The sequence below is a fragment of the Lissotriton helveticus genome, chromosome 5_1 (genome assembly GCF_964261635.1).
Source record: "Lissotriton helveticus chromosome 5_1, aLisHel1.1, whole genome shotgun sequence".
In the NCBI taxonomy this organism is placed as follows: Eukaryota; Metazoa; Chordata; class Amphibia; order Caudata; family Salamandridae; genus Lissotriton; species Lissotriton helveticus.
The window spans coordinates 1,346,676,970-1,346,704,708 of NC_136065.1; the positions used below are offsets into that span (position 1 = coordinate 1,346,676,970).

At 46.0% G+C, this 27,739-nt stretch overlaps 1 protein-coding gene across 3 annotated transcripts in view; it reads left to right on the plus strand.

The window, feature by feature from the left end:
- Positions 1-772: 772 nt before the first annotated feature.
- Positions 773-27,739, plus strand: part of LOC144755389 (uncharacterized) — an 890,492-nt gene continuing 863,525 nt past the window's right edge. The window contains exon 1 of one of the 3 annotated variants that reach the window (XM_078644239.1): positions 773-1,267. In XM_078644239.1, the coding sequence (XP_078500365.1) occupies positions 846-1,267 (422 nt within the window). In that variant the 5' untranslated portion in view covers positions 773-845. The remainder of the gene's footprint in view (positions 1,268-27,739) is intronic. The other 2 variants (XM_078644237.1, XM_078644238.1) reach the window with 2 other exon arrangements.

A 27,739-nucleotide genomic window follows, 5' to 3' on the forward strand; every position in this document is an offset into this window, starting at 1 on the left:
AAAGTGTCCTTGTACTCATGCGCACCTGATGAGGCCTCGGTAGAGCTTGTATGGACATAAATTAGGCAGCACAGGGCATGCTTATGCGTAGAAGAAATCTTTGTTCCTCCCTGTACATTCATTAGAGGTACAGTCATGAAAGCAAATCCATACCGCGCAGACTTAGCCCAATGGGCATCAAGGCGCCAATCATCATTCATCACCAGCTGCCCCTCTGTTTCTAAGCACAATCATATGATCTCTCTATAGCTATCCAACCCAATCAGACTGCTTAGACTCATGGCTCAGTGTGCACGTGAATGAGGTCTCTTCGGAATACCTAGACTGTAGGAGATACGTCTCTTAGTTTCAACAGAAATATGACCATGCCCCGTCTTCTGTGCAGGTGCAGTATATGGGATATCTATACTATATACATGAATGGGGTCTCCACGGTATGTCCCTCTGTGCCCTTATTCACACATGTAGCAGAAGCCCCGGTACATCACAGCTAAAGATAGTGCTGCGCACCACGCTCGAGTGGACTCCATTTGTTATTCCCATGTGTAAAGAACTCAAGCAGGCAGGCATGAAGTAATAATAATAATAATAATAATAATAATCCTAATAATAATAATAATTAGCAATAATCATTGGCCGGGGAGCAAACTCCCGGGATGTTTCAGTTCCGAAAAAATACGTGGTTGTTTCTGCCCTGTCGTGGAGAATCGCCGTTCCAACCAGTAACACCATCTGAAAACGATAGAACGTTCCGCGCCATTATTGCGTCATTAATTTTTAAAAAGAAACCGATTTAATATCTCCGACTGCGACAAGCAACAGGACAGCTCTCAGCACAGTCCGACATGTTGGTTTTCTTTCACAGGTTCATGAACCGAGGCCAGCGGCTCCGGGACACTGACACCAGCTCTGGGTCCGGCGATGGAGCAACGCTGGGTCTAGACCAAGGGGACGCGGCTGCGCCTCGGCCTCCCGTCGAGCTCTCTGCTATGGGCGAGGAGTCAGGAGCTGGGGAGATCCTCTCTGGCGCTCCCGTGGAACCTCTTCTAGAAAGTTCTCTCAGGGAAGACACCCACCCACGGACGGGGGACACCTCACTCGATGAGGCCCTGCTTGTTTGCTCCAAGCGAGAGGTCGCGGACGGGGGTGCCAGAGGGTGGAAAGACGGACTCTCTCCAGAGAAGGAGGCTTCTTCAAGCTGGACCGAAGGGAAGGAGCGCGTTGCCGCGGAGGAAGGCCTGGCGAGGAGCCATGTAAAGAACGCACGGTAAGCGTGTAAACACAAGGCTGGTTGGTCATGGCGACACAAAATTACAGTATTGTATTTTTGGGGGGGAGGGTGTGGGGGGTATTGTTGTTTCCCGGTACATTTGTGTAGTTGGGCTGAAAGAAGACTAAAAGTCCCAAAAGCCCCGAATTCCTAAATGAAAGCCCTGGAAACTACAGATCCACGTGTCTTGGATTTACCTAGTAACCCTGGACAAGACATTCAGCTCTGACTGCCTCAGGAGTAAGTGCTACCGCTGACATGCGTCTCATCCAGCAGAAGCGGTGTACATTTTATAATAATTCACAAATATTCAGTATACCTTGATCCAAACTATATAATCTTTTTTAACCCGTTGGCCGCTTCTGCGATTTCGCGGCAGAGCGTGTAAAGAAGGATCATTCAAGAATAGTATCCAAGAGTAAGTTTTTTAGAGGCAAGCAGATACAACTTCTCCAGTCCAGCTTCATACAATAACTGACTGCCCTCTATACATTCTAGATCCCAGCTGTAGTGCATCTTCTATTAGCATGGTACTAAGGAGATGCATGGTACTAAGAGGATACACCACTCCCAAGACACCACAGTGCGTCAGTTTTAAAAAACAGGCGGGGCTGCGTCGGCCTTTGAACGTGCGCAGCACCAGCCAGGTAGTGCTCCGAACGTTCAACGGCCGACGGCAGCACTTAACGGGTTAAAAACAAGAGTTTAGGCCCATAGAAACTCTACGACCATTTACAAACCATGAGGTCCTCCGATAGATCTTTGTAAGAACTTATAGGGACTCAGATAATTAGAGACGGATGCTATTTTCTCCATGCGGACCTGTAATAAAAAAATACCTAACAAAAACAGCCTTCAAACATAATTTGTGGAAATATATTTATTCAAAAATGGCAACCCCAGAATATTTATCAAGATACCTTTATCTAAACTTCAACATGAATGGTCAATGCACAAAACACATCAGAATAATCAGTTCTTTGGAAATGTAGTACAGATAACATCACAATAAATCACAGATCAAACAAAAATATACATCATAAATCAATAACTGGTGTGAGGCGAGAGAGAGAAAAGAAAAACATTGCAGTTTCAGTATGAAATTCGAGGTTTCATATGAACCTAAGATCAGTGAACTAGTGCACAGTGTGCATTAATCTGAATAGCCAACCTTTCAACCTAAAAGTTATAGCTTGTGCAACATCACCAGCCAATGAAGTGCAAGTAGAATTCAGAAAAGTTCAGTTCAGGGAACTTCAGAGTTCGGACTGACAGCATGTCACGCCAAAGATTTGCAAGGAAAATAGCCAGACAGCCAGAGTAACAGGAGAGCACGAGCGAGAGTGTGTCCTTGATGTCTCGGTGGCTCTCAACCTTTTTCCCATGGGGTAGTTATACCTCAAAATGTTCACTATTCCAGCCCCTAAATGTAGCTTCTTCCCAGTTTTACACAATTCGATTGGTTAGCATTTTAGAAATAATGAAGGGCAAAATACATTTGGCCTTTATTAGGAAGAGAAATAATGCACTAACAGGCTTAAGGCCTACATTAAAAACCACAATATCTTCATTTTCTAGTGAATAAAAAATACACTATTATAAAAGGCTTCATATGAGAAAATAGAAAATGCATAGAAAATGCATAAAAAAGATATAAAAGCATCACTTTAACTAATCTTATAAACATAGTCTGTATATGATTTTCTAAAATATAAGCAAACACTGTTTTTCACTATTTTAGATTTTCATGTTAAGAAGCAAAAAATCATAAACAAGATTTTTTTCTTTTAAGCATTTTCACAATCCTATTTCTATAGAACTACTTGCATTTTACTTTTATTCTCTCTTTCTTAGTACATTTAGTACATTTCTCTCTCATATTATCTCATTACTCCAGTTTGCAAGTCTTCTGCATGCTTTTACGTTGCAGTTGTGGAACTCTAAATGTGTTGTATCATTTTTGTATTGCCTTTATGTTGCACTTTGAAAACTCTCCTGTGTTTTAGAAAGACCACACTATTAGTCCCAACTTATTAATTAAATATTAGTTCAGACTTGATGAGCAGACTTGATCAGGCAGTAATTATTCTCAAAAAATTATGTTCCATCACCCCCATGCCACGCACAAGGTATGTATGTCACTACAAAGCATGCTTTTACAACGCATGCCATTACGACGCAGGTTTTACAACGCAAGTCGTTACAACGACTTGCGTTGGGGGGTGCTGGATAGTGAATAGTTTAATTTACTATTCCAACTCCAGTCCCCGTGGATAGTAGGGAAGGTGTTGGATAGTAATTAAACTATTCCCTATTCTAGAGCGCCCTCCAGCGCAATTAGTTGTAATGACTTGCGTTGTAAAAGTTGCGTCGTAATGGTAGTGCGTTGTAAAAGTTGCGTTGTAAAGGATGTTTCCCACGCACAAGTAAGTCTGCTCGCTTTGTATTTGAACCTGCCCATGTTGCCTGGGAATGCTATGCAAATGAAGAAATGGTTGAGGTTATCAGTTCTGCCAGCGGCCAACTGTGATCAGAGGATAGCCTCGTAGTAGTGCCTCACTCCGTTCACAAATTATTATGACTACCAGGGGCCAACTGAGCTTAAAAGGTTTTCCGGTACCAAGCTCTGACAATTGACTCTGCAGTTGCCAGTCAACGACTCGGTCCAGAGGGTATCACTGCAGTCAGCGGTGCATGGAGGTGCTGCAACACCTTCCGAATAACCTCCTTGAAGGAGGTCAGGTGAAGAATAAGCATGAAGTGGACTTCATGTTTTGTTTCTGTGTCTATATTGTTGCATTTGCTGTGCGCCCTAAGACATGGGTATCAGACTGTTGAGTAGAGATGGGGTTGGAAAACCCACATTCCATCCCACTTACGTTCCATTCTCTTACATATCACACCGGAGACGTGAACTTATAGAACACATCTCCCTTCCTTAAATAAGAGTATTTGTTAACTAAAATAAATGAAACAAAAAGCACAAACACCTAACATCGACACAACACAAATAACAACAAACTAAATATACCCTAGTTATACAGAATATATCATGCAATAAAATAGTTAACATTCACATGTACAAGCATTCAAATATACATTACGACCAGACCTACTTTGTGTAAGGTTGCCCCTTGTTACCATCCTTTCTTCATCCTCTTGCCTTCCCCCACCAAAGTTATCCTCCACTTGCCCACTTTCATCTTCTACCAATCCACCATTTTTAGTGTCCTCGTCATTCAACCATTCCAACTGCCCTTTTCTAATATTAGCCTCATGGTCCATTCCAACCTTGCTACATCTTGCCATTCTGCTCACGTGCCATACATGTCCATCACTCAACCTCGCTGCATTTAAAAAAAGTTCTTCCACTTTTAATGGTTTAGAAAATTTGCTTTCCTCCTTCCTCACCTGCCCTTTTTTTTCACCCGCACCATCTCGCCCACTTGCACTCTCACCTCCTTAGCACCGGACTTTCTGTTGCTGTATATTTTATATTTATCCTGTGCATCTCTGATATTCCTTCTTACCATCTCAGGTGACTATTGAGCTTGCTTGGAATTTTCTATCCACCCCCTGGGTATCTATAGTAAAAGGAATTCTCCCCCGTATGATAGTGAAAGGACTGTACGCCGTCACTACTAGAGTGATGTGATACATCCAGATCATTTTCTTCACTTCTAACATCCAACTTTCCTTGTTGCTAGCCTTTTGCACAATACCCTTGATCACTCGGTTGAATCTCTTGACATCACCATTACCTTCTGGATGATACACCAATGTGCATTTATGCTCCACACCATTATGTTGTACAACTGATTTAACCAAAGAAACCTTGATCTGTGGCCCATTGTCTGTAATCACTTCTTCAGCAACACTTCCCCCTGGAACCACTCATCCAAGAATGCAAGCATACCTTTTGCATTGGCACTCTCAATACACACCACTTTCGGCCACTTTGAGAAATAATCCATGGCGACTAATGTATAGATATAGTTCCCACTTTTATTCACCACAGGGCCATTGATGTCTTTACCAATGTTTTCCCAAGCCATATCTGGAATTTCCACCAGCATTAGCCGTTATCTCAATGTGACTCTAGATTTGTCTGCACATTCACATTCCACACGTTCCCTTGCTTGCCGGTTCCACCTCCCCATCCATTCCAGCCCACCAGTGCCTTTCATTCACTCTTTTCTTACTTTTTACAATGCCCAAATGACATTCATGGCTTGATTCTATAATTCTGTTTCTTATGCTTTGTGGCGGTACTATTCTCGTTCCTGTTAGTAAATTACCATCCATAATGGATAGTTCTTCCTGTACTTCCCAGGATTTGCAACACTCTTGTTCCACAGTTTTTTTTTCTTTCCACTCTCCTATCACATATGTTTTTCCACCTTGCAATACAGTATCTTTGCTCACTGCTTCTTCCCACTCATCCTTAGTTATTGGAAATCTTTTTATCCTCTACTGTTCAAGACACTCTCAACTCCTTCCAATTACTTTTTGGTACCCTACACAACGGCAATGAAAGCCTACTAAGACAGCCTGCCACTTTGTTTTTTACACCTGGCACTTACTGTGTTTTTATGGTTATAGTCCATAAACCTTATGGATAATCTGTCAATTCTTGGTGTAGCTATTAACAACCCTTCCTTAGACAACAATGTTATTAGGGATTTATGATTTCATCTAATCACTTCAAAACCTCCTAGGTCATTTCTGAAGTCCTCCAGTTCCATACCACTGCCAGTCCCTCCCTTTCCGCTACTGAGTATTGTTCCTCTGCAGCAGAAAGGGGTCTAGATGCAAAAGCTACTGTTGTTTCCATACTATGCTTATCTTTTTGTGTAAGCACTGTTTCAATTCCCCTTGCGACTCGTCAGGTTTGGGAAAAATCAATGCAAAGGGTTTACCCTGCTTAAATCTCCCTTAATTGACTCAAATCCTTTTTGTAATCCTTCTTTCCAGTCAAATTTGACCTTGCATTTTAACAAATTTCTCATTACATATGTTTTCTCTGAATGTTTTTTTTTCTTTACAAACTTTGCGTAAAATACCACGAGGCCAAAAAAAGACTTTAGTTCCTCCTTGTTCTTGGGAACCAGATCAATTGGAATGGCACTCAGCAACATCTTGGGTTCACTTGAGGGGTCCCCCTGCAAGGTACGTGGAGGGCCTGTAATATGATAGACTGTTGCCGAGATGTGATGATTAAAGATGGTTTATTGATGAATTATCAGGTTAGATCATATACTCATTAAAGCCCCACCAGGAGCAGCTCTCTTGCTGCTCAGCCCTGTCTTCCAACTGTCATCCATCCACCAGGCATCCCACACATTCTATATTACCTCACACACTCCAACATTCCACCATGCATCCACATAGGCTGAGCAGCAAGACAGGTTAGTGAGAAAGGCACATGGCATCCAAACCAGGATACCACAGGGCCCCCCTCCAGACTCAACCAGGAGCTCTTGGCCAGAGTACTGTGCTGAGGGGGCACCCTGGAGCTTCAGCCCCCCCGCACAATGGGATCTGCAGGGTCCTTTGTTAGGCCACTGCTTGGGTTTATGCCATCCTTGCTTACTTAATCCCCAAGTAGTTCAATGTTTGCACTCCAAATGTGTATTTAGTAAATGCCGCTGACAATCCATTCTCATGCAATTTCGCCAACACCTTCCTTAAGGGGTGATCATTTTGATCTTTATCTTTTCCCATCAACAAAATATCATCTTGAAAAAACAATATTCCTTCATTTCCTTTGTGCATAAGTTTCGGGAAAAAGTCGGCTGCCAAGGCTAAGCCAGAGAGCATCCATAAAAATATGTAGCAACCTGAATGTGTCATGAAAGTAGTTCAATTCTTACATTCGTGGTACAAACAAATTTGGTGTTATGCTGATGATAAATCCACAGTTGAAACCCACCTCATTTCCCCAACATAGCCAGCATTGCATTAATCTTTGGCAAAGGAGATCTCTCCACTATTATATTATTATTCAAGTATCTCAGATCCACATAGTCAAGTCTTTTGATTAGGTTTCTGTAGTGTCTTGACACTTGACGCCTTGTCAGGGGTAGTAACCGCTATATAAATGCAATTACAATTAATCCCTTATTTTATTACCATATTAATGTGTTTCTTTTAATATTGTGTGTTACTGTTACTTTAACTCTGATTCAGAATGCTTTACTGAGTTTTACATTATTTGTGGAATTACTCTTCTAGTTGCTAGGTGAATGGGTAGTTAACACTGACCATTCACTCTAGAAGCTGGTCTCAGCTGTGAGTCCTTACTATTGACCTCATAAATAAAAGACTTCTGAATTTCTACTCCTGTCTTGGTCATTCAGCCACACCCTGATACTACATTAGGTCCCAGGAGTGGTGTTGGCTATCTCTCATGACCATCAACTGTTGGCTGATTGAAGTGTGTGACCCAAATGCTGAATTCGACTGATTTTGAGGAGCTCTATGACTTTTTTCATTACATAGTGTGTCTCGCTTGCTGCCCTTGTTTTCCATTGACTTTCTGAGCCTTTATACCAGCACCAGCTTTTTATTGACTTTTGTACCTTTATAGGGCACTCACATTTACGGCGCCCTTTAAATTCTTTGCCTCGTGCCACTCACCTGCTTTCTCGTGAGCTGGCAATATCACGCATGCCAATACTGACACTTTATCAACAAATTACTTTATCAAATCACACGTGACACTTTTAGTGACTGAAATTTTCTTTTCAATTCTTTGATTTATAAAGGATTTTGAAATTCAATTTTGTCAAAAAACGTTATCAGTTCACACAGTAGTCTATTAATCAATTTTCATAGACCACACTAGTTCCATCACATACGTAACATGTATAAAATATAATATTTGTCACATATATTAGATGATACTAGACATAACGTAGACAACAAATTCATATAAATTCATACAATAATGATAAATGAGGAAGCTTTGGTTCCAAACTTTACAAAACATAAAAGATAACCTCCCCAAGTCACATTCCTCCAGCCAACTCACACTCCCTTCAGGCTCCCACTGGCCTCCAGTGGTCTCTATCCATTAATCCCCTCCTCCCCTATCCTACCCATCCTCCAGAGCTTGCAGGGCCACTTCCCAGAATCCCACCCCTTTGGGCATATTCAGTCACCTACTGCCCTAACTTCCCTCAACCTCAATAGCTCCTCCCCTTCCATACACATTCCGAGCGTGCAGCTCCACTGCCAAGAATCTTTTCCCGCTGGTCTCATGCAGTTGCCTACCACCCTTCTTTCCCCTGACCTCACTAGCTCCTCCCCCTAGCTTATCCGTTCCGAGCGGGCAGCTCCATTGCCCAGAATCTCTTCTCACTGGACACTTGCAGTCTCCACCCGCCCTACTTTCCCCAGACTTCACTAGATCTCTCCCGCTCCAGGATCCCGGGGACCTTGCCTCTCAATCCCATTCACACACCTCACTGGAAGGCCACCTGAGCGAGATAACTCTCTGCCTACAACAACTTAAGACAGAGGTCCGCAGTCTACTACATATCACTAAGGCCTTGTCTGCAAAATCCAGTCCAAGCTGCATCACCACAAAAAATCACCATCTCTGCTCGCGCCCTGATTGCGGGCATTCCGGGCTCCCTCTCCCCCTTAAAGTGCGAAGGGCACCGTCTCATGTCTCCCACATACCTCATAGGTGGGCCTCTGTTCCGCTCCCTAATGACCCTGCTCGCCCCTCCAGATGCAGAGCCTCCCTGTCTGATACATATATTCACTCTCTCCTACATTCTTATGTTCCAGCTCACCCACCCACCATAGCAAACTTGCAACAAATTGAATCCATCCCCACGGATCCCTTCAGGGAACCTAGGTATAACACCAGAACCTTAAAAGTGAACGACCTCACAATAGTCACCACCATGCTACCCGCTCCAACAGACGCCATTATTAGTCTCAAATGTGTGCTCATAAATTGTAGATCCGCAGCTAAACACACTGCGGACATTACCAACCTCACCCAGGTGCAGGATATTGACCTTGTAATGCTGACGGAAACCTGGCTTAATGACTCAGCTACCCCCTTCCTAGACCTCTTAATACCTTCCAACTATGATATCATTAGGTTGGACAGATCCTTAGGGCAAGGTGGAGGCATTGCATGTTTACATCGGAGCAATCTTACAGTGAAGGTACTACAGACTGACCTTCTGCCGTCCTGTGAATACCTATGCATTGAAGTGACTGGGGGCAACATTCACACCTGCAAACTGCACACGTTTTACCACCCCCTCGCAACAACTTTCCCTTCACAGAACAGATCATGGACATTATTTCAGCCAATGTAGACTTCCACGGCTCCCAAATCTTCGTGGTAGATTTCAACCTCCATTGAAATGATGTAAACAATGTGGTGATCAATAGCCTTCAATCCTTCCTTCTTAACCTCAACCTAATACAAATCTGTGACAGCCCCACGCATATCAAAGGATCTACCTTAGATCTCATCATTGGTAAGCCCAACTTCATCCTCCTGGATTCTATCCTCCCGTGTGATTCGACAGATCACTATTGCATCACCTTCAGATCTCTTCACTTACATCTTCTGGTGGTCCCTCCCTTTAAACTCTGTAGATCTGGGGGTCGTAGATTTGCCTTCCTCGGCCCCAAACTTTGGAACTCTCTCCCCCTCCCAGTTAGGACTTCCGGTACTCTCATTCAATTTCGCAAATCACTAAAAACCTGGCTTTTCCCACAATCCTGCTAAATCCCCTCTGCTTCCTCAGCACCCTTTCAGCGCCATGATACCTCCGGTGACAGTGCGCTATACAAAATCCCCTTAACATAACATAACATAACATAACGTATCCTGGATTTGGTAAGAACAAGTAAAGCCCAGCCCAAGAACCCAAAACAGTTGGAAAGATGCCTGCGGAACATCAACCCGCATGATCTTACTGCTCTCTGTTATAAAATCCTGCCCCCACCACCGAACATGTCGGATGTCCACGACCTTACGGCCCATTATAATCACGCAATGCTGAATGTACTAGACTCGGTCGCTCCACTTCAGCTCAAAAGAATCTCCTCTAAACTCTCCAAACCATGGTTTACCGATAGTCTTAATTCAGAAAGAAGAAACCTAAGACTTGCTGAAAGGCTGTGGCGGTCCAATCCATCCCTTTAGCATCTCTACCACCCAAGATCCCTGAGGAGCACCTATAATAAACGCATCAAATGCTCGAAGGCCAACTTTCTTCAGAACTCAGTTACACCAAGCAAAAAAACGTCCAAAAAAACTGTTCGAACTCATCAAGTCCCAAGCCAATAGTCATCCAAACTCCGCATCACTGGGTCAAGGGACATTGTCCAACTGCGAAGAATTTGCAAATTTCTTCATAGATAAGACCAGTAAGATTGAAACTGAATTACGATCTGCCTGTAACCACCTGTCAATCTGTCCACTAACCCCCCCAATGCCCACCTGGTAGGGATTTCATGGTCCAGGCGCAACCACACCTCCCCAAAAACAGTGTCTCCTGGAGTCTCTTCGAAACCTTGGAGGAATGCTCTAAACCTTCCAACCACTACAATGAACCGTTGCCATCGAACCTTTTCCTGGAAGTTAGATCCTCCCTACTAACATTGTGGACTAAGATAGTCAGTGCATCACTGCTCCAAGGTGCTATTCCAGATTGCATAAAATGGGTCAAGTCACTCCAATTTTAGAGAAACCTACTGCGGATCCCTCGGACCTTCATAACTTCTGCACAATCTCCAACATCCCCACCTAAGCAAAGCTCCTGGAGAAATATGTGCTTGCCCAACTTTGCAACCATATCGACAGTTTCCAACTCCTGGACCAATGCCAATCTGGTTTCTGCTCGGGCCATAGCACAGAGTCGGCCCTAACGTACATTGTCAATGATGCGTTAAGAATGCTGGACCACAATGCGTCGTGCCTACTGATCCTTCTTGACCTTTCGTCAGCATTTGACACTGTCAAACATGATACTCTAATTGACCTCCTGGAACACAGGATGGGGTTGTCTGGACCTGTGCTTAATTGGTTCTCTTCGTTCCTCCTGAATAGACCCCAACGCTTCAAGGTGAACCAATCCCTGTCCCATCCTGCACCGGTTTCACTGGGGTTCCCCAAGGTTCATCACTCTCTCCCAACCTCTTTAACTTGTCCATGGAGCCTCAAACAGAAATGCCGAAATCATCCAGCATTCACTATCACATGTATGTGGACGATACTCAACTATACCTGAAGATCGCCTCCCCTGAGGACATTCAGTCCCTCAACTCAGTCCTACTGGAAACACAAAGCTGGCTGACACGGAACCACCTGAAACTAAATGCTCTAAAAACAGAATTCCTCCTTATCTCACCCCATAAGCAATCACCAGTCATTGAACAATGGTTGAATCAGCTTACGGCTCTTAACTGGAGACCTCACCTCATGGACTCGGCATCCTTGCTTGGTATCATACTAGGCAAGAGTCTGAACATGCAAAAACACATCAGTTCCCTCACCAAAAGAGCAAACTTCCAACTCAGCATTAAGGAAGCTTAAACCCTATCTCCCTGCTCATGACCTAAAGGTTGCAGTGCAAGCATTTGTGATCGCAAAGCTGGACTTTGGCAGTACTACGCTGTGTGGCCTTCCCAGAGTGAAAATGGGTCCCCTTAGGGTGACCACCAATGCTGCGGCCAGGCTCGAAATGGGCACAAAAAAATTCACCCACATCTCTCCGGACCTGCTTGTTCTGCAATGACTCCAATATGAAGCTCAGATACACCTGAAAATTACATGCATGACACACAAAGCCATCCACCTCAAGACCCCAATGTACCGTGCTCAGAAACTGGAGCTCTCGTGGTTTAAGAGCCTCCAGAAGTGCCAGCACCCTCTTACTCAAACCACAAAAATTCAAGAAACAAACCTGAAAATTACATGCATGACACACAAAGCCATCCACCTCAAGACCCCAATGTACCGCGCTCAGAAACTGGAGCTCTCGTGGTTTAAGAGCCTCCAGAAGTGCCAGCACCCTCTTACTCAAACCACAAAAATTCAAGAAACAAAAGACCTATAATCGAACATTTTCAGGTATGGTGCCAAGGATCTGGAACTCTATTCCCCCCAAAGTCAAGGTGATCTCTTCTACTTTCCTCTTCAAATCATAAGTTAAAGGGCTCTTGATGAAGAAATATCTGCCTCAGTCTGCCTTCCCCACTTGACTCCCGGGCCATTTGACGCTGTTCTGTGTCCTAGATGCTAGGCTCATGAGAATGTCTATGTACTTTTCGGCACGTTGAATATTTGTGTTTGCATGTACTCGTCCTACTGCACAATCTGTAAAGCGCTTTGATACCCTCGGTGGTCATGTTTGCGCTATATAAAACTTTCTAAATAAAATAAATAAAAAAATTCTCGTGAACGTGAGTGATTATGGGTGGCTGCTTGTTCGCGTCACACGCACAGTTTCATTCCAATACACTTTCAGTGTGACCAGCATTATCCAGCGAACTAACTCTCATTTAAAGGCTGTCTTCATGAACTGACTTTCAATTAAAGGCTGTCTTCATCCTACACAAGGTACCTCTTTGGAATAATATTAAAATATATATGTATTATTTTGTATTTTAACTTTTTTCATTTTTTTTTAGTTATTCATTTTGGGAAGTTTTATTTTATTTAAACATGCCCACTGCACCTGAATGTACTTTGACCACCTCCTTTTCTGTAAAAACAGGTAAACCTGAAATTAAATAGAAACAGTGGGTACGCAATTTTGAAAACGATTTGATTGGTATTGATGGCCTTGCTTATGCTCCTCCTAGGAAACTTGCTTTACTATTTATTCACTTGGGGGTTGCTGGCCAGAATATCTTTGATAATCTTCCCATCATTCCGTCTCCTGGCAGTGATGCTGTTTGGAATGTTTACATTGAAGCCAAAATGAGACGTAAAAAACTGTTTTCTGGGGAGGCTAGCATACTTTTAGAGAGGCACAGTTTCTATAAGTGTAAACAAGCTAGTGATGAGTGATTTGAAGACTAAATTTCAGCCGTATGAGTTTTAGCTTTGTTGACCCATTCGTGTTTAATTGTTTTTTCAAAATGATGCAAGAAAGACTTCTCACTTGCAGCAATCCACCCCTTTCTGAAGTAATTGATATTGCCAAAAGCATAGAACATTCAATTATATTGTGACGGGGGCGGCAGGTCACTGGGCGCCTCGAAGGCCACTACCGCCCCATGTGAGTATTCACCTTGTGACCCCCCCCTCCTGTCTTTTCAGCCTTCCCACACCCAGGTCTGCTCGATGCCCGAAGAACGCTATAGCTGCGACGAGGAAGATATTGAAGACTGTCCCTTTAACTGGAAATGCCCCCGGGAAGAGGAGGAGCCCCGTCACGCCTTTAAGCCGGCAGGTGATGACAGTCAGGTGTGCTTGTACACCGGAGCGGAGGACGGCGAGCGGAGAGACGTGTGTTGGGGAGAGAGACTCGAGGAGAGTACGGAGAGAAGAGGACCCGGTTTACCATCTACCGAGGGAGTGGAGGAGCAGAGTGACCCGTTGGCGGCGCGGGAGCCTGGAGGCCTACGGCAATACGAGCCGCCCAGCCACACGCGACCTGGAGGCGTGTGGCTATCTGAGGTACGTCATCGTATCACGGGCTGGGTTAAGAGGAGAGGAAGGAACCTAGCGTAAATCGTATCCCGTTTCCCCTCATTTCCCTGGAGAACCCTTCCTGCACCCCCTCCCCGCCCTTCACTAGCTGTAAATAAACACCGGTGGTGTCCTCACTCCCTTCCCCTCACGAGTGTGTCTGTAGCTTAACACGAACTGAGAAGTCCTCTCCTGTGTCTTATACCGAGGCGGCGAACACCGGAATCACGGAGACGGACCAGGTGGAGGCGAGGCGGAGTCCGAATAGGAGGAAGGAGGAGGCAACGAGGAGAAAGCAGCGACCCGAACGGAGCAGATCACCTAGACGGACCCACATAAGGAAAACCTGTACTGATATCCTGTTTCAACAAATAAAACCTTCAACCGCAAAAACTAGACTGTTGCCCATTACTCCGCCACCCACTACATATATCTACTCAAGCATTGGCCAATCAGGAGGGACATTCTCCAGTATTCTCCAGTATCTTTCATAACTGAAGAGAATAATATTGCAACTATCAAGTCTACTAAGGATATAAGAAGGCCGACTATCTATAATATCTGCTGAACCGAAAATCATGGAGGCAATAGTCAGAGTCAGAGTCAGAGTCAAAAACACTTTATTCGATTGTTTTAAAATCATAAAAGTATGCTACAGAACCACTTTCGATCATACAGACAGAATATTAAAAACAAGTTAAAAAGGCTAAAAGAGTTGCTATTAAAAAGTGAAAAATTCATAAAAAAACATCTTTATCATCATATTTACAGCAATAACAATTTTATAGGCCCTTAACAGTGTACAAAATTTAAAAAGTTAGCAAAACTAACATATATTTGCAGTTCTAAGTACAAAGGTACTAGCAGCCTGGGGGAAGAGTGCAAAACATGCAGATCATGAGTTCATATTTGACACATGTCAGAATTACAAAAACATTAGCCAATTATTCGGTTCAAGCAATTAATTTACATTAGTTATTTAACCTTGATCTTGCTTGCTTTGATCGAATTGACATAGTCAGGAAATTGGCTACCCCATACATTACTACTGTAGTTTCCATGAGCTGCAGATACAATAAGGCTGGTCTGACCTGCATAAAATCTAAACCTCTCAGAATTGGTTTAATGTATCTCTCCCTCCCATTCTTATAAAAGGGGCAGAAAAACACAAAATGTAATAAATCTTGATCTGAGAAGTGATCACATTTGCAGGGAGCATTTTCATGAGGCTTACACCATTTTTCAAATTCTCCTAGCAGAAAATGTGCTTGGTTAAAACGGAATTTAGTGAGGACCCACCTATGGAAAGGTTTATTTACTATTGTCAAATAAGATTGGATGGATAACGAAGCAATCAACATATAGTGGGCCCTGACAGTTGGTTTTAAAATTTCGCTAGCCTCTCTCTCTGCTTCCTTTTTCTCTATAAAGTTTTTCTTTACCCAGTCGATGTCCTCTCTCCTTAGGCTCTCGGGGTTTGTATATAGCTCCGGTCGGCCTAGGTATACTGCTGTGATTTTAATGTGTTGTAGCCAACCGATCTTAGCCACATTTTCCCTCCCCATACAAACCCTAATGATCACATGGTTTAAAATTAAAGCTGGATTAAGCCATGTCCTAATCCACGACAGTAGTGGGGCCAGAGCCAATGAGTCTTCAATGTACCCTATCCCCAATTCCATGTGTACGGAAAAGGCTGGGGTGGATTTAGGAAGGCCCAGTAGGGATCGCAAAAATAAGTTCTCTTCTCTTTGTATATGGGCCAGATTTTTGTAACCCCATATCGCGGCCCCATACCTCGCAATGGACAAAGTTTTAGCTCTATAAATTGCTAATATAGCCTCAGGTGGTTTACCTCCCAACCTTTTTGCAAAACCTAGGATGGCGGCAGCCGATCTTTTTACTGCCACAGCTTTACTTGTAATTTGTGGTGCCCATGTCCCCTTCTCATCGAACACCACACCCAGGTAAGTAAAAACTTTAACTTTAGATAACACTGAACCATTACAGGTAAGGGTTTTAATGCTATTCTTACGACTACCTACTGCCATAACATGGGATTTCTCAATATTAACTGATAAATCCAAGTTTTGCATAAAAGCCCCAAAAGAATTTAAAAGACGTTGTAAACCATTGGGGGTTCTTGACAACAGTACAGTGTCGTCAGCATATAATAAAACCGGCATTAAATAGTCACCCATACGTGGTACGTCAATGGAGGCCGTTTCCAGGGTCTTTCCCAGTGAATTAATATAAAGTGAGAAGAGCATAGGTGCCAAGATGCACCCTTGGCGCACCCCCCTTCCTGATTTAAAAAAGGCAGTACAATTTCCCTCTTGGGACATACGTATGGTAGCCCTCAAATCACAATGTAGTCGTGCCAGGAAATTCACTAGTGCTTGGTCTAGGCCCAGTTTCAAAAGTATTGTCCACAGCTTTGACCTATTAACTAGGTCAAAAGCTGTGGACAAATCCATAAAAGCCAAATACATCATCCCCTTTGATGCTACAGTATATTTACCCAAAGTAAGATGTAAGTTTAGGCATTGATCCTCTGTGCCTCTCCCGGCTCGAAAGCCATACTGAGCTTCACACAGGATGTCATTGTTTGTTGCCCAAGTTGAGATTCTTTCCAAGATGACTTTACCCAATATTTTGAAGGAAGAATCTAACAAAGAGATGGGCCTGTAGCATCTAGGGTCTCCCCTTTGGCCCTTCTTAAAAATGGGGATTATGACAGACTGTGACCATGATGTTGGCGCTTTTGTCCTTTCCAAGCCAATCACATTAAAGACGTTAGTGAGAACCACTGCCCACATGCCTGAGTTTGATTTAAACATGTCGGCCGGTACGCCGTCTGGGCCAGGGGCCTTCTTACCTGCAGTGTCCTCAATTGCCTTCTGCACCTCTTTAATAGTAAAACTGGATAAAACCTCGTCTGTTTCAATCAGTTGTTGATCTTGGGGGCCTACAGCGATATTGCTACCATAGATGTTTTGAAAGTGCTCTAACCAGTCTCGTTCCGGGATATTTACTTCTAGCGGTGCATTTTCAATCCCGTTAAATAAGGGGGTATTAACGATTTTCCAAAATTTAGCACTGTCCCTCAGGGTGGCCTTCTCATATAGGTCTTCCCATGCCCTTCTTTTTATTTCGTTTTTCCGTCTTAGGATGTTTGCCTTATACTTTTGCCTTAAGCTGGCCACTTCCTGTTTATCACGTGGTATCTTTTTTAATGCTTTATATAATTCACAGTGGGATTTCGAGCATTCTTTGTCAAACCATCCCATAGCCCCTTTCTCTTTCTTTTTCGTGTTACTTTTTAGGTCATCCGATACTTGACAACAAATCATTTCAAAGGACTGAACTATATTCCCCTCAAACCTAGTTGGGTCCATACAGATGTTAATTTCTTTGCCCATCTTTAAGTTAAGAGAAAGGAGAAAGTCCTCGGGGATGATATTGCTCCATTTGACACGTCTCCCCTGGTCCTTAACAATCAGTTCTGTGGACCCTGCTATATTTGGATCAATGTTTATTCTTTTTGTAAATAAAAACAGATTGTTATTATCTACTTCTAGTATTACCGGGTTGTGGTCGCTGAAAGTCGTCTGTACAGCGTTATAAAACATTACATTTTGCAACAGACCCGGTGAAATAAATATATAATCAATGATTGTATTGCTGTCCCTAGCACTATAAGTTGGCACCCGCTCTTTTCTGTCGAAGAACTCTAGTTCATATAAGTCATTCTCTAAAAGAAGTTCTTCTAGGGCAAACCCCTTTTCTGAGTGCTCAAAATGTGATAATTGTAACATATCAGTATTAATTGTATCAATGACATGGCAGTTCTGTTGGCATAAATGAGTATTAAAATCTCCCATCAGGAAAAAATATACAAAAGTGGTTTGACCCTCCCTATATCTACATAAGAACTCCATCAACGAGTTAATGTTGGCATTTAAAGCTATACTTTGTATGCTATTATAAAAATTAATGTAGACACATTTATAGTTATTAGGCATTGTAACCTCCAGAACTAAATAGTTTTGGGATGGTGTGTTTAGTACCTTCACAGTGCCCTTCACATTTACAGATATTAAAAATAACAGGCCCCCTTTATTTCGGCCTGAACTTGATGTCTGAGCAGCTAAAAAATAGGAAATGTATCCATCTAACCAAAAATCACAATCCCTATCCCAAGTCTCCTGTAGGGCCACCACATCACATTTTTTTAACAGGTCCAACCATCTTATATCGCCCCTTTTGGAGCGTAAGCCTGCAATATTCCAGCTCATCATTTTCACACTACTACCTTTTTCAATGGTTTGCGGCCGAGTGTGTTGAGATGGAGAAAGGGTGTTAACAAGAATAGTTACTGTATTGCTCTTTTCAATTACAGGTGGGATGGGAAATTGTGGCTGATTTGTGGTACTACCTGGTGGGGTTAGTCAATCGTTTTCCTCTAAGTTGGAGAATGCAGCAAACCCATTTGTTAGCACAAGGCCATTTCTGACTTCCCCTCCCTGTTTATCACTAATTTTCGGCAACATGCCTGTTTTCTGTGTGGCCCATGAACTTGGGCAGGGGGTGTATCTAGGTTGTGCTCTATGCAGGACCCTTCCTGGTTGGGGCTTGTGTATTGTAGGTCGAGGATAAAAGAAACCTAGCGGTACTGCTCTGATCCCGTCTTCCCTCACTTCAGTAGCATCCCAGAATAACCGTAGGGCCTCATGGGGTCTATTGAAATTGACAATCATACAATCCCCTGCAAGTTTCTTAGGTGTATACCCCACCCAATCAACCCTTCTGCCTGTTTGGATGTACTCCGAAATATTGTTGGGGCCAGTACAGTTTGCATCACACCACATCTTAATATTATTTAACTGTGCGATATCTGACTCGCATTCTCCATTTTTCAGTACTGGTACGTTCACTAGAATAGCAACAAAAGGTGTTGCTTCCGGGGGAAGGTGTACAGGTGGTCTTGTGCGTTGGGTTCTAGGCCCTGGTAAATTAGAAATGTCTGTTACTGGGTCTCTAGATGTAACTTGAGCAGAACAGGTTTTACTCGTCTGCTGCACCCTGGTTATACTGGTGACCGTTTGAGGCTTTGCATTACCCCCAGATACGTGGGGCTTTGCATTACCCACAGATACTTGGGGCGGGGTAGATGGGGTTGGAAGATGTTGAACTTCTTTTTCTTGTTCCATAGGGGATTGTGGTTGTATATTAGAATTAAATGATGGCCGTGGTGCAGTATTTGAAATGCATGTACATGGCCTTCTGGGATCTGAAGACAAAAATGTATTAATCCTTTCACATTTCCCAAGTATATCTACTACACAATCCTTTAAGGTTTCTATTATGTCGTTAGAGATCTGCACAAGTGTTGCTTCTATTTTGTCCACAAGTACTTTCTCCACCATGTTTTTCAGTGAGGATTCAATGTCAGTTAAAGGGTGACGGACCTTTTTCCGTATGTATAGTCCTCGCTTGTTCGATTTTCGAAATACCCGTTTAGGACGTTTAGTAGCATGGAGGGTTTGTACCTGGGTGCAGATGACTTCTGGTTGTAGGATGTCTTGATTCGTATTATTTGGACCCTCTTGAGCAGTGGTATTTGTTAGATCTTGTGGGACAATACTAGGCAAATTACCAACAACTATTGCTGGTTCCAGTGGGATTGGAAGTCTATTTGCTGTAGGAGATAATTGACTATCCAAAATTATCTGTTCTAGTCCCAATTCCTGTTCCTTTGCAGCAATTTCCTTGTTCAGTTTACCCACTGCAGTAGTTAAATAAGACATAATACTTGCTGATGCAATGGCTTTGCGTGCTACTTTGGCTTTAACTGGTCCCCTGCTGGAAGATGTTTGTAATTTGCGCTTACCCATTTTGTAGAATCAATCAAGGGGGGGGGCCCGTCCCGTCCCTCGTCGTCCCTAGACGGCCTAAGACGGCCCGCCCTCTGCCCGGGCTCTAGCCCGGCACTACCCGCGCGCGTCCCGCGACGCGGGAGGGAGGGCTCGTTGATATGCGCCTCCCGGCGGAAGCCCCAGCTGGCAGTCGGCGTCCCCGCGAAGCAGGGGACCCTGGGAGATGTAGTTTCTCCTGCTCACCCCTCTCAGCAGCCGCGTGTGTCCTGCGGCGGCGGAGGCAAGCAGGGAGGCAGGAAAAGCAGCGTACAGCAAGTGAAGCCCCTGACGCGGTGATTCAGACCCCCGCTCCACCGGAGGGAGGGCTCGTTGATATGCGCCTCCCGGCGGAAGCCCCAGCTGGCAGTCGGCGTCCCCGCGAAGCAGGGGACGCTGGGAGATGTAGTTTCTCCTGTTCGCCCCTCTCGGCAGCCGCGTGTGTCCTGCGGCGGCGGAGGCAAGCAGGGAGGCAGGAAAAGCAGCGTACAGCAAGTGAAGCCCCCTTTCGTTGTCGACTCGCTACTACACACTCATCCCCCTGTGAGTCGTCCCTAAGTCTGCGGCCTCGCTGCTTAATCCTTCTTCTCTGTAGGTACCTGACCACTGGTGCAGGTCCCACGAGAGCAGACTGCGAGGCGCTTTAGGGATTTGCTAAGGGTAAGCTCCTTACTTTCTCTCCTACCTTCCAGCTTTCTCTTCATTTTTAATTTTTTTTAATTGTTTAACCATTGAGTGTCTTTCCACAAGAGTGCTTTTTCCAGCATAATATGGTTGCGACCTATCAATAAATGGAACGATATATTGATCCCTTCTCCATATTTTCATATATTCTCCATAGGTCGCCACTCAATAGCAGGACCTGCCGGCCTGCCTTCCTTTTGACCTCCTGGAATAAGGTTGTACATTGAGTTTTTAATTTTTATTCACTGTGTAGTACTGAGCACTGAGGTCCTGAAGAATTGCCACTGGAGCAAGAAACATGTTGACCTGACCAGAGGGTCGTAGGTATTTTGCTGAGTACACTTCTCGGCACATATCTCCGCTCCCACCTTTTTAACTAAGGGTGTCAGCCACGCTAATAAAATTCCTTGTGGACTGACCCACCTTTTTTATTTTCACCACTACTTCACGACTGCACCCTTACTTGCCCTCTCACCCACACGCACCATATGGCCGGAACAAAAGATCTCCGATAAAGAGCCCCTTTACGGGCAGACATTGCAGCGCCAGTCTGACGAGGAGCAGAACCCATATGATGAAGCATGACATCTAGCTTGCTAGGTGTGTGAGGGTTTTAGTTCCAAAAAGGGAAATGCCCTTTCCCTTTTTCCTTTCCTCTATGCTGCACGCACTCTTGTCTCACACACTCTTATCGGGGAACTTTGTACCCTTCTTGTGCTACTAGTTGTCCGAACATGTACACTGGACCCCGTTAAATATTGTCCACATACGGTTCCCCTTGTTGTTGAAAAGAAGATCCGATCTGCCAAGATGTGATTGATTGGGAACAAAAGGGGTTAGGTCCTTAATGTGGTGAGGGCTAGACCTAATAACATTAGTAAACAACACAAAATGATTGACACAAAATAATGGTGTCCAGGGAAGCGATAATAAAGTGTTTCTTACCCTATATCAAAACATTGTATTGAGTAACTGTGGTTTGGGCATTTTGTGTTGTTTACAGATGTGATTGATGGCAAACTGTTGGAACCTGGGATGACAGGTCACCTAGGGTAGCCTGGCCTAGGGTAAGACACAATTACTAGAGGCACATGTGCAAAGGTTGCAAACTACCCAGCAGTAAAACCACGCAATAACACCCAAAAATGACGCCACACCAATGTTTGGGAAAATACGAGCTTGTTTATAAAAATATACTTTGCTCTGTGGTCCTTTTGAAATCTCAGTTTAACACATTACAGTTTGTCATGAAAAGTTTAACACTCCAAGAGTTGCCACAGTTTGACATTAAACAGTTTCCCAATTTACTACACATTACATTCAGTCATAGGTTTTGTAATTTCCTTAAATATGGTTGGAAAAGTCACTCTACTTAGCTCTATGAAGTTACATCACAGTACCATGGCTTGAAAAGAAACAGTTTACTCAATTAACCTTTTCCCACCATTCAACCTGAGGGATTGATGAGCTTTTCCCGCTTTATTTGCTCTGTATAAGCTCCTTGCCAGCTCTGACAATGGTAAAAGACAAGGGGGAAGTCTTGGAAAAAGGATAGTCTGAATAAAAAGGGGGAATCTCCTGTGAAGACTGAAATCTTAATATTTCCTTAACAGAGTCTGGACAACATTCCCCAGCATTAGCCCATCTCTGATTCTGTCAAACGGAAGTCTTGTTCCCTTGCTGGAGACTCCCTGGCCTCCAACTTCCCACTCTCACCACCTCCTTACTTGATTACAGTGCGTCACAGTGCAGGGGCCCCTGAGGCCGGTATCTCTGTTCCACAAGGAGGGAGAGGAACCACTCTCCTCGGGCGCTCGATGCCGCCCTCCGCCCCTCCCCTCCTGCTCAAGGCCGCTCCTCGTCGAGGCCTGAGTGGGGGAGAAAGTCCCACAAACCAGGAAGCGCCGATGCGCACTTCCCGCCACTTCCTGGGGGTCCGTCTATCCTCACAGAACAACGCTGATCTCCGCCGTTTTCCTTCACAGCGGTGCGACCGCGCATGCGCGAGGGACTAGCGGCCCAGTCCGGAGTCTGCTCCGCCCGCCTGACGCGGGCAGCGTCTCTCCGGTGAGCCTGCTCGATCTTAGGCCCCTCCTGCTCTGGACAACTAACTCAGATTAGAGCGCGCGCAGTAGCGCTGGATGCTGCTCAACCAGCCCCCTCTTCTCCCTTCAGTCGGCGGCGCTGCCACAACAGCGCTAATGAAGCCCCAGGGGTCCCATTCACGGCGGAATCGGCTATTCACCAGAAATCCCTCCACTGCCTCACAAGAGGGACAGGTGCTTCGTCTGCTACACGACCGGTAAGGGCCCACAGGGTCACCAGGGCATTAGCCTTCTCAGAACTGGACAAAGGCTGATGATGGAAAAAGGGGGGGGTTTTGAGGGACACTCTTCAGAAGTCTCTTCAGCTGGGCAGAGGACTGCGCTCCACAGCGCTGCAGTCTCCTTCTCCTACGCACACCCCTTTACCTCTAGCTTAGGGGATGGTCAGGCGCCCAGGGTCACCAGTAATCCCATACAGCGGGGACAGGTCAAGTAATCCAAGGAAGGGCGGGTGGTGAATCAATAGGTTAACCCTCTGACTATCCTACCCCCACCTTCTGTTACAGCCTGACCTCCAGCTGACTCTCTCTGGTAAGACAAAATGGCTGACCAGCATTCCGCCTTTTATAGGCTGACCCTCAGAGGTCCAGAAGGGACCAGAAGGTTCTGGAATGCTCTACTCTATCCTATGGGACATGTTCCAGGTAGGTCAGTTATGACAGTTGGTAGCCACCATTTTGTGACTCTAACTATATTCCTGTCAGAAAAGGCCTCTAGGCCTGAGGTGAAAAACTATGAGGGGGGGGGGAAAGAACACCTATCCCCTAGACCAACACCTTGAAAAATCTAGTGGACACAAAAATTAATAAGGGCATGAGGGGCAAAAAGGGGACAAAATAAATAATAAATTGGAGGGACTATGCAAAAAGCCAGACAGGTCTAACACGCGTCCCCCCCAGCTGAAAGTGGGGAGAACTACCCAACCCCTTGGGAGTCCTCATCACTAAGGCGGAAATACCTGGAGAGTCCGTCTGCATTGGCGTGGTCCACTCCAGGCCGATGTTCCACCCGGAAGTCCATTCCCTGTAGGGAGATGGACCACCTCAACAGTTTGGGATTCTCCCCCTTCATCTGCATTAGCCAACGAAGGGGGCGATGGTCAGTCTGAACCAGGAAGTGCGAGCCAAACAGGTATGGCCGCAGCTTCTTCAGAGCCCACACCACCGCAAAAGCTTCCCTCTCAATTGCACTCCACTTCTGTTCCCGGGGAAGCAGTCTCCTGGATAAGAAGACCACAGGTTGATCCAGGCCCTCTTCATTTAGTTGCGATAACCCTGCCCCAATGCCATGTTCTGATGCATCTGTCTGGACAATGAACTCTTTGGAGAAGTCTGGGGCCCTCAGGACCGGTGCTACACACATTGCCTGCTTCAACTTTTCAAAGGCTTGCTGACAAGCCTTCGTCCAAACTACCCGTCGAGGTTGTTTCTTTGAGGTGAGCTCCGTGAGGGGCGCTACTATAGTGCCATACCCCTTCACAAAGCGACGGTAGTAGCCTGTGAGGCCCAGGAAAGCTCGGACCTCAGTCTGTGTCTTGGGGGGTTCCCAGGCCATGATTGCCTCAATCTTTGCCTGCAGGGGCTGCACTGACCCCCTACCCACCAAGTGTCCAAGGTACACAACCGACCCCTGCCCAATCTGGCATTTGCTGGCCTTGATTGTCAATCCAGCCTGTTTCAGGGCCTGGAGAACTGCTTGCAAATGTTGCAAATGGTCCTCCCAACTGCTACTGAAGACAGCAATGTCATCCAGGTAGGCAGCAGAGAAACTCTCCAGTCCAGAGAGGACCTGATTCACCAGCCGCTGAAATGTGGCAGGGGCATTTTTGAGCCCAAAGGGCATCACACAAAATTGGAAGTGTCCCTCAGGCGTGGAGAAGGCTGACCTTTCCTTTGCTCCATCTGTCAAGGAGATCTGCCAGTACCCTGAAGTGAGGTCAAAGGTACTTAGGTATTGGGCAGCTCCTAGCCGGTCAATTAACTCATCCGCCCTAGGGATTGGATGAGCATCAGTCTTTGTAACTGAGTTCAGTCCTCGGTAATCCACACAGAACCTCAGTTCTGGTGTGGTGCCTGGTGGGGCGGCTTTTGGCACTAGCACCACCGGACTGGACCAAGGGCTGTTGGAAGGTTCTATCACTCCTAGCTCTAGCATCTTGGCAACCTCTCCATGGATGCTAGCCTTCACCTTGTCTGACAGCCTGTAGGTCTTTGACTTCACTGGTGGGCTGTCTCCTGTGTCCACATCATGGGTACACAGGTGGGTTCTTCCCGGGACAAGGGAGAACAACGAAGAGTACTGCTCCAATACCTGGCGGCAATCCTCTCGCTGCTCAGGAGTTAGGGATGGGGAGAGAATCACTCCCTCCACCGACCCATCCTTCTCTTGAGATGAAAAGAGATCAGGGAGAGGCTCGCTTTCTGCTTCCTCGGCACCATCCGTCACCATCATCAGGATGACCTCCGGCCTCTCATGGTGGGGTTTGAGGCGATTGGCATGCAGCACCCGTAGGGGCTGTCGCGGGGTCTTGAGATCCACCAAGTAAGTGGCCTTACCCTTCTTTTCCAACACCTCAAATGGGCCTGTCCAACGAACTTGAAGGGCATTTAGCTCTCCAGGTTCCATCACCCACACTTTTTGGCCAGGCTCCAACTCCGCCGGGTGAGCATTTTGGTCGTACCACTCCTTCATTACTGCCTGGCTGGCCTCCAAGTTATCAGAAGCCTGCTTCCACAACTTTGCCATCTGGCTCCTAAAGGCCAGCATGTAGCTCACCACATCCTGAGGAGGCTTCCTGGGAGACTTTTCCCATCCATCCTTCACCAGGCTGAGAGGTCCACGCACAGGGTGCCCGTACAACAGTTCAAAAGGGCTGAAGCCCACTCCCTTCTGCGGCACCTCTCTGTAGGAGAACAGCAAGCAAGGCAGGAGGACGTCCCATTTCCTCCGTAGGCTCTCAGGCAGACTTCTTATCATGCCCTTCAGGGTCTTATTGAACCTCTCTACCAATCCATTCGACTGGGGGTGATAAGGAGTGGTGAACCGGTAAGTCACTCCACACTCCTTCCACATCGCCCGCATGTAAGCTGACAGAAAGTTGGTCCCCCTGTCGGACACAACTTCCTTGGGGAATCCCACTCGGGTAAAGATTCCCATCAGGGCTCTAGCCACCACAGGTGCAGTGACAGTCCTCAGAGGAATGGCCTCTGGATAACGTGTGGCATGATCCACCAGAACCAGGATAAACCTGTGACCAGCTGTTGTTGGTGGATCCAATGGCCCTACAATGTCGATGCCCACCCTTTCAAAGGGGGTGCTAACGACTGGAAGTGGTTCCAGGGGAGCTTTCAGCTTCACTCCTGTTTTCCCACTGGCCTGGCAGGATACACATGTCCGACAGTAAGTGTTGGACGCCACTTTCATTTGAGGCCAGTAAAAGTGGAGGACAAGCCGAGCAAAGGTCTTGTCCTGGCCTAAGTGTCCTGCCAAGGGTATTGCATGAGCAAATTCCAGCAGAAAGGCTCGGTATGGCTGCGGGACTACCAAGGCCCTTGATGAGCCAGGTAAGGGTACCTTGGGTTCACTGTAGAGGAGTCCATCCTCCCAGTAAATATGGTGGTGTCCCGTAGCATCACCTGCTGCCTGGGCTTCAGCCTGACGCCTCAGTCCCTCAAGGGTAGGGCACTCCCTCTGCCCCTTACAGAATTCCTCTCTGGTAGGTCCTCCCTCCACATGCCACTCAGCAGGGATGGGTAAATCCTCCAGAGAGTCTACTTCCCCCTCCACGGACTCCTGGTCCACCACCGCAGGTGGCCGATTTGTCACATGGGGCGTGGAAGCCGAAGCAGGCTCTTCCTGTCTCCGGGTCTGTCCCTTTTTGGCAGCAGGTTGGGCCATTGTTCCAGGCTCCAACCCAGGCGAACTCCCTCTTCGGGTAGTCGCAGACCGTGTGCTCACACAGGCCCAGTCAGGTGTACCCAGCATCGCAGAGTGCGTCCGGTATTCCACCTCTCTCCAAGTGTTGTGCTCCATGTCATTCCCCAGCAGACAATCAACTGGCACGGCAGGGCTTACGGCAACTCGAAGTGAACCTGCAACCCCTTCCCACTCAAAGGGAACCTCAGCCACTGGATAGTGGCCCATTCTGCCGTCAGCCATCGCGGCGGGGTGGAGTACATTGGGAACCACCTGCTCTGGAGACACCAGTTGACTTCTCACCATAGTCATACTGGCTCCTGTATCTCTCAGAGCCTCCCCTCTCTGGCCATTGATGGTGACCCACTGCCCATACTTTGTAGTATTTGGGGGCACCTGGATCTTTGGAACCATCTCCCGCTCTCCCAGGGACACTAAGGTGATACCCGCCCACTCACCCCCCTTATCTAAGGGCAACTCCTCCCCGAGCGCTACACTAGCTACTCCCGGTGGTTTTCCTCCGGTGGGAGGGGGTGGTCTCTTTGGGCATCTGACATCTCCCTTATAATGTCCAACACCACCACACTCAAAACAGTGGAGAACCCTTGGCTGCTGGCTTTGGCCAGGATTAGGGTTTCTGGGCGGGTTTACCTTAGGGGTGAAACCTATTCCCTTTCCTTGGAAATTGTTTTGGGGACCTTTAGAGAACTCCCTCTTTTTATCTCCCCCTTCCTTCTTCTGAGGGGCGCCCTGTCCGGCCTTTTGGGAATCCCCTCCAGTCCCCTTTGAGGACACCCGGGTACTTGCCCAGATGTCCGCCTCCTCTGCAAGCTTCCGGGGATTGGTCAGCTTGCTGTCCACCAGGTGTTGGCGCAGCTCGGGAAAACATTTCTCGAGGAGGTGCTCTTTCAAAAATAGATCATACAACCCCTCATAGTCCTTCACCTCACTGCCCTTGACCCAGCCCTCTAATGCCTTACGTGCGTAGTCAAGGAAGTCCACCCAGTTCTGGGTACCCAACTTGTGGCTCCCCCTGAACTTCTGACGGTACCTTTCTGGGGTAAGCCCAAACTTCCTTACTAATGCTAGCTTCATGATGGGGTAGTTGGTTTGCTCCTCTGGTTCCAGGGCCAGCAAGGTGTCCCGACCAGCAGGAGGCATGTATCTATACAAA